Source organism: Phaseolus vulgaris, chromosome 11 (genome assembly GCF_000499845.2).
Source record: "Phaseolus vulgaris cultivar G19833 chromosome 11, P. vulgaris v2.0, whole genome shotgun sequence".
Taxonomy (NCBI): domain Eukaryota; kingdom Viridiplantae; phylum Streptophyta; class Magnoliopsida; order Fabales; family Fabaceae; genus Phaseolus; species Phaseolus vulgaris.
In genome coordinates, this window is record NC_023749.2 from 24,860,608 (window position 1) to 24,873,819 (window position 13,212).

General features: G+C 47.4%; 1 protein-coding gene across 1 annotated transcript; it reads left to right on the forward strand.

Annotated features, from left to right (window-relative positions):
• The first annotated feature begins 11,561 nt into the window (after positions 1-11,561).
• Positions 11,562-11,957, forward strand: LOC137837836 (uncharacterized). The gene has a single exon (XM_068646987.1). It carries the CDS (start codon positions 11,562-11,564, stop codon positions 11,955-11,957), a length of 396 nt encoding a protein of 131 aa, XP_068503088.1.
• The last annotated feature ends 1,255 nt before the right edge of the window (positions 11,958-13,212 follow it).

Here is a 13,212-nt window from a genome sequence, read left to right on the forward strand (position 1 = left end):
CGTTACAAAGAGGAAAAGGGTGGCACCACCTTCACCACCTGCCCCACCCCTCTTCCAGCTTCAACACCACCATCAACACCTGCTCCTCCTCCCTCATCGCCAACACCACCAGCCCCTTCACCACCAGTCCAAGCAACTCCACTGGCCACTGCGCCACCAGCAGCTGAGGCTCAAGAGCCAAACTTTCTGGAGGACCCCCCAAGTGCCTCTACGCCTCACATCTCAGCTGGAGGGGGCCCCCCTTCAAACGCTTCAGCTGCAGAGAACGTTCCAACCGGGGATGAGGTTGCTCACACCTCTCCAATTCTAATTACCGAATCCCAGGAAGCAAACATTGAAAATCCTGCTAAGGAAGGTGGCGGCGAGAACCCTCAACAAGCCCCCCTGGCGCCTCTCCAAGCATCAAACCTTTCCCTTGAAGTCACAAGGATGTGGGAACCTCTGACTGCCAAACTCAAAACCATAGCAGAGGATATCCCATCGATCATAACGAGGGCTGTGGAGAGCTCCACCAGGAGGCTTCAAGATGATGTCTACCACCTCAAGACCGAGAACAGCACAATGAAGGTTGAGGTGGAGAAGGTGTCATTCAGCCTAACGCTCGCGGAAATGGAACACTCCCGAGTAGAGGATGCCCTAAGTACCGAGCTTAGGCTTGCGCGCAAGGAAGCTGCCGACCTTCGCCGCAAAGTCCATGAACTTGCCCAAGAGAAAGTTGAACTAGAAAGCAAGATCGTGCCTCTGCGCACCAAGGCGAGCGACCTGGAGGCTCACATTCAAGCTGACGCCGCCAGGGTGCAAAAGCTGGAGCAGAGGTCGATTGACCGCGAGAAGCTACTTGGGCAAGTAGAAAAAGCGAGGGACGACGCCATGGCTGACCTCGCCGAGGCAAACAAGGAGAAAGGGAAGATGGCTGCCGAGTTGGCCCAAGCTCAAACAGAATCCAAGAAGGTTACTGACGACCTTCTCCACGCTCAAGAGACCAACAAACAACTCCAACAACAGATTGAAGAGCAGGGGCAGCAGAACAAAGAGCTCAAGGAACAGGTTGAAGGACTTCAAGGGCAGTTTGAAGAACTTAAGCTAAATTCTGCTCAGATTCTGACTGCTGGATTCGAAGCCGCTCGGGAGCAATTCGCATGCCTATTCCCTGATCTCGACCTCAGCATGGTGTCGTTAAACAACGAAGTAGTAGATGGAAAGGTCGTTCCCGCCGAAGACTCAACCAACTCCACCCCATCTGCTTCTTTATAAATTCACTTGTATTTACCTTGTAAAAACTCTTGCATATGTGTTTTGAACAGATACTTATTTCAATTGTTGAACTTGGATATTCTCTCACTTGACTTCTTTTAAGCGCTTTAGCCTTCTTTGTATGTTTAACTTTGTCGGATTTAACTTAGTGATTTTGCAAACGCGACCTTTGACGTAACCGCCTAGAGCCAATTCAAACTTAAGCAAAAATCACTTTAAACAACTTGTACTCTTAAGGCAACTAACCTCGTTACAGGAATACCCTTCAAGCAACGAACTGTAACTTAATCATTGGCTCGAACAACGTTCCACTCGACCTGCTTTATCAAACAAGTCTTTCAAACTTCTCGCCGTCGTTTGAACCTTTCCCGATCGCCAAGACCCCTTGGTAACATCAGCTTTTTCTAGCCTCATGCTTTGGTAATCGTTTCTTTATCTGGGGTAGAAACGCCCGTTGGAATCTTCCTTTGCCCTCCTGAACTTCAAAGCAAAAGACCGGCTGGCTAGGCGTTCTCTTCGAACCTACCTTAGCCACCTTTCAAGCTTCTTCCACCCTCTTCGCCATACCTGAACTCGTTCGAGACGAGAAGGATTTTATCTTGCCTGCGCTCGCACGTAAGCGAGAAGGTCTTTTAACTCGCCTGAACTCGCTCATCGGCGAGAAGGACTTTCACTCGCCTGAACTCGCTCATCGGCGAGAAGGACTTTAAATGGCCTTAACTCGCTCAACGGCGAGAAGGACTTTGTCTGGTGCCTCAACTTGCTCAGGGTGTACATCTCCTCCCCCCTGGATGCACTGAGGACCTTTTCTTTCTCTCGCCTGCACTCACTCGACGGCGAGGAGGTCTTTAATGGGCCTTAGCTCGCACAACGGCGATAAGGACTTTATATGGTGCCTCAACTTGCCCAGGGCGTACATCTCCCCCCCCCCCGGATGCACTGAGGACCTTTCTCTTTCTCGCCTGCACTCGCTCAACGGCGAGGAGGTCTTTTAACTTGCCTCGACATTGCCCCAGGAGTTACATCTTCTCGCTCCCAGAAACACGGAGGACTTTTTCTCTTTCTCGCCTGCACTCGCTCAACGGCGAGGAGGTCTTTTAACTTGCCTCAAAACGCGCGAGGGCATTGAGGTCTTTCGTCCGATGCCTCCGATCACCGAAAGACGATGAGGACTTTAAAACTTAACTGGTGCCTCCAATCGCCGAAAAACGATGAGGACTTTAAAACTTAACTGGTGCCTCTAATCGCCGAAAAACGATGAGGACTTAAAACTTTTTAGAAAGCACGCGATATATCTTTTCTTGCCTTAAATCATGTACGAATGACAAGGTCTTTCTTCAAAACTTTCGAAAATAGCACACATGCAATCTGAAAACACCTTATACTTCGAAAACTCTTCTTTTATTGGGTGGCCTCATTAAAAACCCTCCTTAGGGAAAAAAGAGTGCCCCCTTGAAACTGTTTTAACAAAGACATTGTAATATAACATTTGTGTTTGTCTTTACTTACAAAGCTCTCAACTATAGTACAACTTCAGATGTGTGGCGTTCCAGGTACGAGGGATCGCTCCTCCTTCCAGCGTCTCTAAGCGGTAGGCCCCGTTCCCGAGCGCCTCGGTTATTCTGAACGGTCCAGTCCACTTTGGTGATAGTTTATTCTCCATCTCGTACTGGTGGGCCTTCCTCATCACCAGATCGCCTTCTCTAAACTGCCTTGGCATCACCTTAGAGTTGTACCTTCGCTCGACCCTTCTCTTCACCGCCTCGGCCTTCAGCCTTGCCTCCTCCCTGACTTCATCCAGCAGATCCAGGTTCAGCCTTCTCTCTTCATTCGAGTCCTCCTCTACGAAGTTCTGGAATCTCGGCGAGCTCTCCTGGATCTCGACTGGAATCATGGCATCACACCCATAGACCAAGCTAAACGGGGTCTCATGGGTTCCTGACTGCTCGGTGGTGTGGTACGCCCAGACTATCCGGGGCACCTCCTCAGCCCAACTTCCCTTGGCTTTCTCAAGCCTTCTCTTCAAACCTCTCAACAACACCCGATTAGCTGATTCCACCTGGCCGTTCGTCTGAGGGTGCTCGACGGATGCAAACACTTGTTGAATTCCAACCCCTTCGCAAAGCTTCTTCAACAGGTGGCTTGCAAACTGCGTCCCATTATCTGACACCAGGCGCTTAGGCACTCCAAACCGGCACACGATGTTCTTCCATACAAAGCCTTCGATCTTGTGTGCGGTGATCTGGGCCACTGGTTCTGCTTCGATCCACTTGGTGAAATACTCAATCGCCACCACCAAGTACTTCATCTGCCTGATCGCCAGTGGAAAAGGTCCCAGGATGTCGATTCCCCAAGTATGAAACGGCCAAGGGCTATAGATCGACTTCAACTCCTCGGGAGGTGCCTTGTGCCAATCGGCGTGCTGCTGGCATTGTTTGCAGCACTGGGCATACTTCTTGCAATCTTCTCTCATGGATGGCCAATAGTAGCCTGCACGGAGAGTCCTCGCGGCCAGAGCTCGACCCCCGACGTGACTCCCACATATTCCTTCGTGGAGCTCTGCCATAATTCTCGTGCACTTCTCGCCGTGTATACATTCCAGGAGTGGGTGTGTGAACCCAAACCTGTACAGATCGCCATCAATCAATGTATACTTGCTGGAATTTTTCTTCACCTTCCTAGCTTCTGTTGGATCCGGCAGGAGGAGACCATCCGCCAAGCACCGCTTGTACTGTGTTATCCAGGTGTCTGGCTCATGGGTGGCGCCGACCTGCATCACGTCCACCTTCTCTCCTCGACATGCTCTAATTCTTGGCGATCTCAGAGTTTCTTGCGTCAAAGACTTATGGCTTCTCGCTGTTCTCTCCGTCGACTTGCTTATCTGAAGGACCAGGTGATCTGCTACAAATGCCCTTGGCGTCTTCAGAGTTTCTTGAATCACCGTCCTCTGCCTACCCCCCTTGCCTGAACTGGCGAGCTTAGCAAGCAAGTCAGCTCGGGCATTCTGTTCTCGGGGCACATGTACCACTTCAAAAGAGGCAAAGGAACTCTTCAATTCCTGCACATACGCCAAGTAAGCCGCCATTTGTGGATCTTTAGCCTGGAACTCGCCTGTTACTTGCCCTGTGACTAGCAGCGAGTCACTCTTAGCCATCAGCACCCTAGCTCCCATCTCCTTGGCCAGCAGAATCCCGGCGATCAGCGCTTCATACTCTGCTTGATTGTTGCTGGCTTTGAAGGCGAATCTCAACGATTGTTCGATCAGCACGCCGTTGGGTCCTTCCAATATGACTCCAGCACCGCTACCCTGCTGGTTCGACGATCCATCCATCGAGAGTACCCAACGGAAGTCATCTCCTTCAACCCGCGTCGCCTCTGATGAGAGCTCGACTACAAAATCTGCAAAGATTTGCCCCTTGATCGGGCCTCGGGGCTCATATTTAATGTCAAATTCTGACAACTCCACTGCCCACTTCACCATTCTTCCCGCAACATCAGGTTTCTTCAAGACCTTCTGGATGGGCAGGTCAGTCATCACCAGTATCGTGAAGCTGTGGAAGTAGTGGCGCAACCTTCTCGCCGAAAACACCACAGCCAGCGCAGCCTTCTCCAGGGCCTGATATCTCGTTTCTGGGCCCTGCAATACCTTGCTCACGAAATAAATAGGCTTCTGAGCCTGATCCTGGTCCTGGGCGAGCACCGCACTCACCGCCCTCTCAGTCACAGCGAAATACAACCTGAGAGGGATTCCCGCCAGTGGTTTGCACAGAACCGGCGGGCTCGCCAGATACTCCTTCAGCTTGACGAAAGCTTCCTCGCACTCTTTCGTCCAAGCTTCCCCTTTTCTCCGCTAGCTGACACGAAGCGAGATAGGGCTGCCATCCGACCTGTCAGCTGCTGGACTTCTTTCACCGTAGTCGGGCTTCTCATCGCCAAGATCGCGGCACACTTGTCCGGGTTAGCTTCTATTCCTCTTTCAGTCAAGAGAAAACCCAAAAAATTTCCAGCCTCCACGCCGAAAATGCATTTCTCCGGGTTGAGCTTCAACTTGAACTTGGCGATCGTCGTGAACAATTCTTCCAAGTCTGCAACGTGCTTGCTTTTCTCCTGCGAGGTCACGACCATGTCATCGACGTAAGCTTGCACGTTCCTTCCCAGCATTGGTGCAAGTACTCGATCCATCAGCCTCTGGTACGTAGCCCCCGCGTTCTTCAGCCCAAAGGGCATCACCTTATAGCAGTAGCACGACCTCTCCGTCATGAAGGTTGTTTTCTCTTCATCCATGGGATGCATCTTGATCTGATTATAGCCCGAGAAGGCATCCAGAAAGCTCAGCAGCTTGCACCCTGCAGCACTGTCAACCAGGGCATCAATGCTTGGTAAAGGATACGAATCCTTCGGGCAAGCTTTATTCAGATCGGTGAAATCGACGCACATGCGCCATTTCCCGTTGCTCTTCTTCACCAGTACGACGTTCGCCAACCATTCAGGGTACTGGACTTCCCTGATGTGGCCTGCAGCGAGGAGTTTCTGGGTCTCGTCCCTGATCGCCTGCCTCCTCTCCTCGTTGAATTTCCTTCTCCTTTGTCGCACTGGTCTCACCATGTTGTCCATCGCCAGATGATGGCACAGAAAGTCGGGATCGATCCCGGGCATGTCCGAGGCGGACCATGCAAACGCGTCCAGATGCCGCTCAATCACCTTGGCGATCTGGTCCTGGAGATCGACCTCCAGAGATCTTCCCAGCTTGAAGACTTTCCCTCCGATCTCCTTTTCGAGCCACTGCTCGACGGGTTTGGGCCTGGATTCTCTGGCGATCACCGCCCTGGCGATTCCCTGTTCCCTTGCTTCCTCAGGGCGATTCCGCGCCTCTTCTTCCTCCAGGCCAGCATTCCTCTCCCCCAGCTCAGCATCTACCATCTCTACATCCCTCCCGGCGGCCTCCTCTGTTACCGGCGGTCTGGGCTTCACACCGGGAGGCGGGGTGGTCGTTACATAGCTCACTGATCTTTTGTTTTTCAGGCTATTCTCATAGCACCTTTTCGCTACTTTCTGATCAGACTTTATCGTGATCACCACCCCTTCCATTGACGGCAGCTTCACCTTCATGTGCCGAGTCGATGGAATGGCGCCTATCCTGTTAAGAGTGGGCCTCCCCAACAGGATGTTATACGCTGAGGGGGCGTTTACGATGAGGTACTTGATTTTTTCCGTCCTCGACCCAGCCTCATCTGTAAACGTGGTTCTCAGCTCAATGTATCCCCTGACCTCCACCTGGTCGCCAGCGAACCCATACAAGCATCCTCCATAGGGCCTTAGCTGGTCAAGGGGCAATTCCAGCTGCGTGAAAGTCGGCCAGAACATCACGTCTGCCGAGCTTCCTTGGTCCACCAGAACTCTGTGGACCTTCCTTCCCGCCGTGATCAACGAAATAACAATGGGATCGTTGTCATGAGGCACAACGTCCCGAAGATCCTGCTTGGTGAACGTAATGTCCACTTCCGGCGAGTGATCTTCAAACATGTCCACTGACATCACCGATCGCGCATACTTTTTCCTCTGCGATGCGGTGCATCCACCACCTGAGAAACCCCCTGCAATGGTGTGGATTTCCCCATGGATAGGCATCTCGTGTTGCTGGGCTTCTCCACCTGCTGGCTGGGAACTCGACGCTCCTCCGGTCCTTCTGTCCAGCAGATAGTCGTTTAGGAACCCGCTCTTAAACAGATCGTCGAGCTGGTATCCTAAAGACAAACACGAGTCCAGGTTGTGGCCAAAGCACTGGTGGAACTCGCACCAAACGTCCGGCTTTGATCCCAGCACCTTGTCGCCCACCTTCTCGGGCGCCTTCAATCTAGCAGATATGTTAGGGATAGCGATCAGGTCCGCTAGTCCCATGACGAATTTGTGCTTAGGCGGGCGATTGTACTCTCGGCGTGCTGGTTGTTGGCGTGCTGGTGGTTGGCGCGCTTGGCTTCTTCCCTTATTTCTCCTATCGTAAGGATAGCGAGTCCTTTGGTCTTTTCTGGCCGCTGCGGCCGTTTCCAGCACCCTCTGCGGCTGGATCCTGGTCTGGGCGCGTGGCCTAGCGGGAGCCACGCTGCCTCTCTTCTCGGCGACTTCACTCTCGTCGGCGATGTGGGCCACCGCTAGTCGCCTGACTTCAGCAAACGTCGCTGGATGAGCCCTGATCAAGGCCTCGCAGAATGGCCCTGGCTGCACGCCCTTCTTGAAAGCATAGACCAGCATTTCTTCATCCTTGGCCGGCGATCTGACCATCTGCGCTCCGAAGCGATTGAGGTAGTCTCTGAGGGATCCCTCTGGTACTGCCTTATATCAAACAGATCATAGGACACCCTGGGCGGTGCCTTATTCACAATGTACTGCTCGACAAAGATTTTCGAGAACTGTTGAAAATTGGTTATGTGGCCATTAGGCAGGCTCACAAACCACTCCATCGCCGTTCCCTGGAGCGTGCTCACGAACATCTTACAGTAGACGGCGTCTGACCCTCCCGACAGCATCATCTGCGTGTGGAACGTGGTCAGATGAGCCTCTGGATCCTCCACGCCGGTAAAAACAGCTTTAACCGGAACCACGCTCGTGGGAATTGGCGTGTCGGTAATCGCCTGAACAAAAGGCATTGGGAACACACGAGGTGGCGTCGACGGTGCCACCTCTTCAGCAGAAGAACGTCCCTGCTGCTCCTGAAGAGCTCGACGCAGCTCCTCAGCTACCTTGCTGAGCTCTTCGTTCCTAGCGCGAGAGGCGACCAGGTCCTCATGTATCCTTGCCTGCTCTACGCGCGAGGCTTCCACAGTTGCCTGCAACGAGCGCATCATTTCTGCCATCTGCGCCATGGTCATGGCGGCGTCGCCTTCAGCAGCGACGGGAGCCACGGGACTGGAACGATTGCTTCTCATCTTTCTCATTAACTTCAGCGAACCACAGGAATACAGCAAACAACACTTCAACCACGATCGAAACAGCGATCAATCGGAGAAAACTCAAGAAACTGCGCAAGAACTCAAGAACATCGCAAACCTTCGCAGAAAACCACAAAAGAACTCGGACTTCCACCAGACAGATTGCGCGCAAGCAACAAAAGACCTCACTCCACTGATTGAAAGCTAAACAAACGGTACAAAACACGAACTCACCGAACGAAACTCAAAGAAACTGCACACGACGGTTGCACCAGCACACAACCGCGCAGAAAACCTCGAAAACTTCCACGAACTCACGCTGTGGATGGGAGCACGTTTTACACGGCCCCACGGTGGGCGCCTGATGATCCTGCCTGTTGACCGGAGCGCTGGAGAATGCCTCGTCAAAGGATCGACGTGCGCACCGCTTATCACCTTCGTTCCTCCTCTGGATCTACCTCAAGAACCTGCAAAGAAACGACACGGCGCCGCTGCGGCCGATCGCACTCCGACGCTCAAGTCAGTGACGGTATCACCAAATACTAAGAACTAGAACCGTGCAAACTCTCTCTCACAAACAGCTCTGTCACTCGCAAGCGTAAAGTGTATGAACTGAACGTGCGTACCTCAGAAAGTTCGTTAAGAGCTCTTATATACCTGGTGATTTTCTCTCTCCTGGCAGTTACAGACTTGGACACGTGGCTCGTATCCAACTGTACACGTGCCATCATCTGGAGGTTCCCTGACTTGGCACTGCTTCTACTCTCATTTTGGCTAAGTTACGTATGCATGGTACTGCCCAGTGCATAGCAAACTTAGGAGTGCGATCTCTACTGAAACTGGCGAGTTAGGGCCTTCATACACCTTCCCTGTGGTCTCGCCGGCCGCCTTCATATTCTGCTTCTCCTTCATCTCCGGCGATGTGCTTGTTCTGGCGATCTCCGACTGCTTGGTCGCCTGAGTCTGCATCTGGCGACTTCATCCTCAACCTGGCGATCGCCTATTCTGGCAAGCTGGAGATCGGAACACGCCAACTTAACAATCGGCGACTACACGTGCCTCCCGACTTCCTTCCTAACTGCCAACTTGGCGCCTTGTCAACACGCCTATACTGTAGCAGGGTGCCACGTCATCATACCCGACCACCAGGGCGGTACACTTATTGATGTGACTCTAGATGCTGGAAAGAATTTTTCGAGGAACACTCTTTTCAACCCTTCCCAATTAGTCACTGATTCTGCCAGCAAATAATATAGCTAATCTTTAGCTGCATCTTGGAGTGAAAAAGGGAATGCTTTAAGCTTGATGTGCTCATCTGTGACCCCAGCTGGCTTCATGGTGGTGCACACTATGTGGAACTCCTTAAGATGTTTGTGTGGGTCTTCACCTGCAAGGCCATGAAATTTAGGCAGCAAGTGTATTAAATCAAATTTAAGCTCACATTGCCGATCTGGGTGTTGGATACACATAGTTTCGAAGGAAACATTTGTAGCAGCAAGTTCTTTGAGTGTTCGTCCTTCCATAATTCCAAAATTAGGACTTACGACAACAGTCGGTGATGAAGTAGAAGACGAGGTTGTATCACTAGACATGTATTAATTGAATTTCCTATTAGACCCTTCAACTCCCAGGAAAGAGAGATGAGTCACAAATGGACAAACTTAAAAACCAAGTCTTTCCTAAACAGAGTCTTCCCCGGATTTCTTTAAAAAAAAATCAAAGAGTAGCAATTGAAGTATCTACCTGTACCGCCCTGGTGGTCGGGTATGATGACGTGGCACCCTGCTACAGTATAGGCGTGTTGACAAGGCGCCAAGTTGGCAGTTAGGAAGGAAGTCGGGAGGCACGTGTAGTCGCCGATTGTTAAGTTGGCGTGTTCCGATCTCCAGCTTGCCAGAATAGGCGATCGCCAGGTTGAGGATGAAGTCGCCAGATGCAGACTCAGGCGACCAAGCAGTCGGAGATCGCCAGAACAAGCACATCGCCGGAGATGAAGGAGAAGCAGAATATGAAGGCGGCCGGCGAGACCACAGGGAAGGTGTATGAAGGCCCTAACTCGCCAGTTTCAGTAGAGATCGCACTCCTAAGTTTGCTATGCACTGGGCAGTACCATGCATACGTAACTTAGCCAAAATGAGAGTAGAAGCAGCGCCAAGTCAGGGAACCTCCAGATGATGGCACGTGTACAGTTGGATACGAGCCACGTGTCCAAGTCTGTAACTGCCAGGAGAGAGAAAATCACCAGGTATATAAGAGCTCTTAACGAACTTTCTGAGGTACGCACGTTCAGTTCATACACTTTACGCTTGCGAGTGACAGAGCTGTTTGTGAGAGAGAGTTTGCACGGTTCTAGTTCTTAGTATTTGGTGATACCGTCACTGACTTGAGCGTCGGAGTGCGATCGGCCGCAGCGGCGCCGTGTCGTTTCTTTGCAGGTTCTTGAGGTAGATCCAGAGGAGGAACGAAGGTGATAAGCGGTGCGCACGTCGATCCTTTGACGAGGCATTCTCCAGCGCTCCGGTCAACAGGCAGGATCACTACCCTAAATGCAAAATTCTATATAAAAAAAATGCTACATTTAATGCTTTAAAAAGAATAGTTAGAGAAAAAATATGCAAAAATAAATAAAGAAATAACTAAAATATAGAAAACAAAAATAAAAATAAAAACAAAAACATAAATAAATAAAGCATGAGAAAACAAAATAACAAAATAACAAAAAACAGAAAAGATAAAAAATAAAGGCAAAACAAAATAAGATAAAGATAAAAGATATAAAGGAATAAAATAAAAACAAATAAAAACAAGAAGAAAAATGCTGACTATTATATTTTTTTTCGTTTTTTTTATTTTTTTTTTATAAAATTAAACAAGAAGGAGAAAAATCCTGAATATTAGATTTTTTTTGTTTTTTTTTTCGTTTCAAAATGTCCCAAAATCCTGAATAGAAAGAAAATAAAATTTAAATATGCAAAAAAAAATTAAATTAGGAAAATAAAAATAAATAAAAAAAGTAAAAATAAATAAATAAATAAATTGCAAATAAAGAAAAAAAAAACTGATAACCAAAATCAAATTGGATTCCCCAGCAACGCGCCAATTACCTTCAAGCTTGAAGAGGGAGTATTCCTTCTCTTACTTTTATTGTACATATCTATTAACTGTTTTTACATTGAGGACAATGTTTGATTTAAGTGTGGGGGAGGAGAGTTATAGTTTAGGATTTATTTTTGTCTCTTATTTTTGTTTGCTTTGTTTAAGTTTCATATTCTGCTTAAATAAAATAAATTGGCTTTTTAGGATCGTCTAATGACTGGCATGTTTCATAATTCTTGCAAATCTTGGTTTCTTGATATTTGTTGTTTGGAGGTTATATTAGGAATGGATTGGTTGTCTGCTAATCATATCGTTATAGATTGTGGTCGGAAGAAGTTAATTTTCGTTGGATTAGAAGGAATGCAGGTTATCTCAGCTCCACAGTTTGAAAGAGAGATACAAGAAGGTGCAAAGAAATTTATGCTCTTGGCTTGTTCTATAGTTACAAATAAAGTACAAAGAGAGATGTTTGGAGTTCAAGAGTTTATGGATGTATTTCCTTATGAGATTCCTGGACTTCCACCTAAAAAAGAGATAGAGTTTGCAATAGACTTGATTCCTGGAGCAGACCCGGTGTCAATTTCTCCATACAGAATGGCAGCAGCAGAGTTAGTTGAATTAAAGAAACAACTAGAAAACTTATTGGAGAAACAATTCATTCGACCTAGTGTTTCACAATAGGGAGCTCCAATGCTATTAGTGAAGAAGAAGGATGGTTCATCAAGTCTATGCATTTAGATCAAGGTATGGTCACTATCCCTAGTACAAAAAGGTAGATTAATGACGGTTAAAATCAACATGTAAAGACGGTTCCAGAACCGTCGTTATTGCGTGCGTTAAAATGTGGGGGTTTTTAACGACGATTCTTCAACCGTTATTAAAAACCAAACTTATAACAACGGTTATATCAACCGTCGTTATAAGTGGCTTCTAACTATTTAAAAAAAATTAAGAGGCTTTTAAAGAATGTTTCCACAAGAACCGTCGTTGTAAGTATGTGCTTTTAAAGACGTTGGAACCGTCGTTATATTTAGGTATTGAAAAAAAAAATTGTTTTTTAATAAATCTCAATCCAGCATAAAATTTTCAATTCTAGAAAATCAAAACATTTAAAATCATAATTTAAATATAGAAATTACATACAACAAATTATAACATTATACAAAAAAAAGTTTTGCTAATATATGAAAAAGTTTGTCATTCTAATGATTTATCTATTCTAAGGTGTTATACATGGTTACAAAATACTTTGACCATGTTGTTCTCACATATTTCAATGCTTCCGAATCTAGCGGGTGTTGGTCGTTGAACAACTGTGACATTTGAAATTTTTTGAATTAGTGCATGAGTAATAAACCCCAAATTTTAAAGTGTTTATTGTATTGAGGTATTACCTGATCCCAACCTTTATTAATTGCAGCTTGCAAAATAGTCAACATCCACTACATAACATAGTAACCGCACTCATAATTTCCAGATTGCCTGTTGGACTGCATGTGAAAATAAATGTATTAAATAAATGAGTGATACGCATTAAATTGAGTGAACAAATATACTTTAAATACCTTAAGGTACATCCAAGTGAGTTTTTGTGCGTTTGAACTTCTTCTCCCACACAACATATTATATCCAGAGTAAGCACTAAAATAATAAGATTGCATGTAAGAATACATAACATTATATAATGTATAAGTAATAATAAATGTTAAATGAAACTGTCGTACCTATCTATAATGTTTTTAAAATAGGTAGGTGGTTTTTTAATGCAAGGAGCAAAACTATTCAGTTGTATGATCTTGAACAAATATGATCAATAGTTGCCAATGACGCCTATATAACAAATCAGTTAATTAGTTTCTCTTATTTCAATAATTTATTATAACTTATTTAACAAATAAGGACTTACTCATGGATGTACAGAGCAAAATAAATTTGT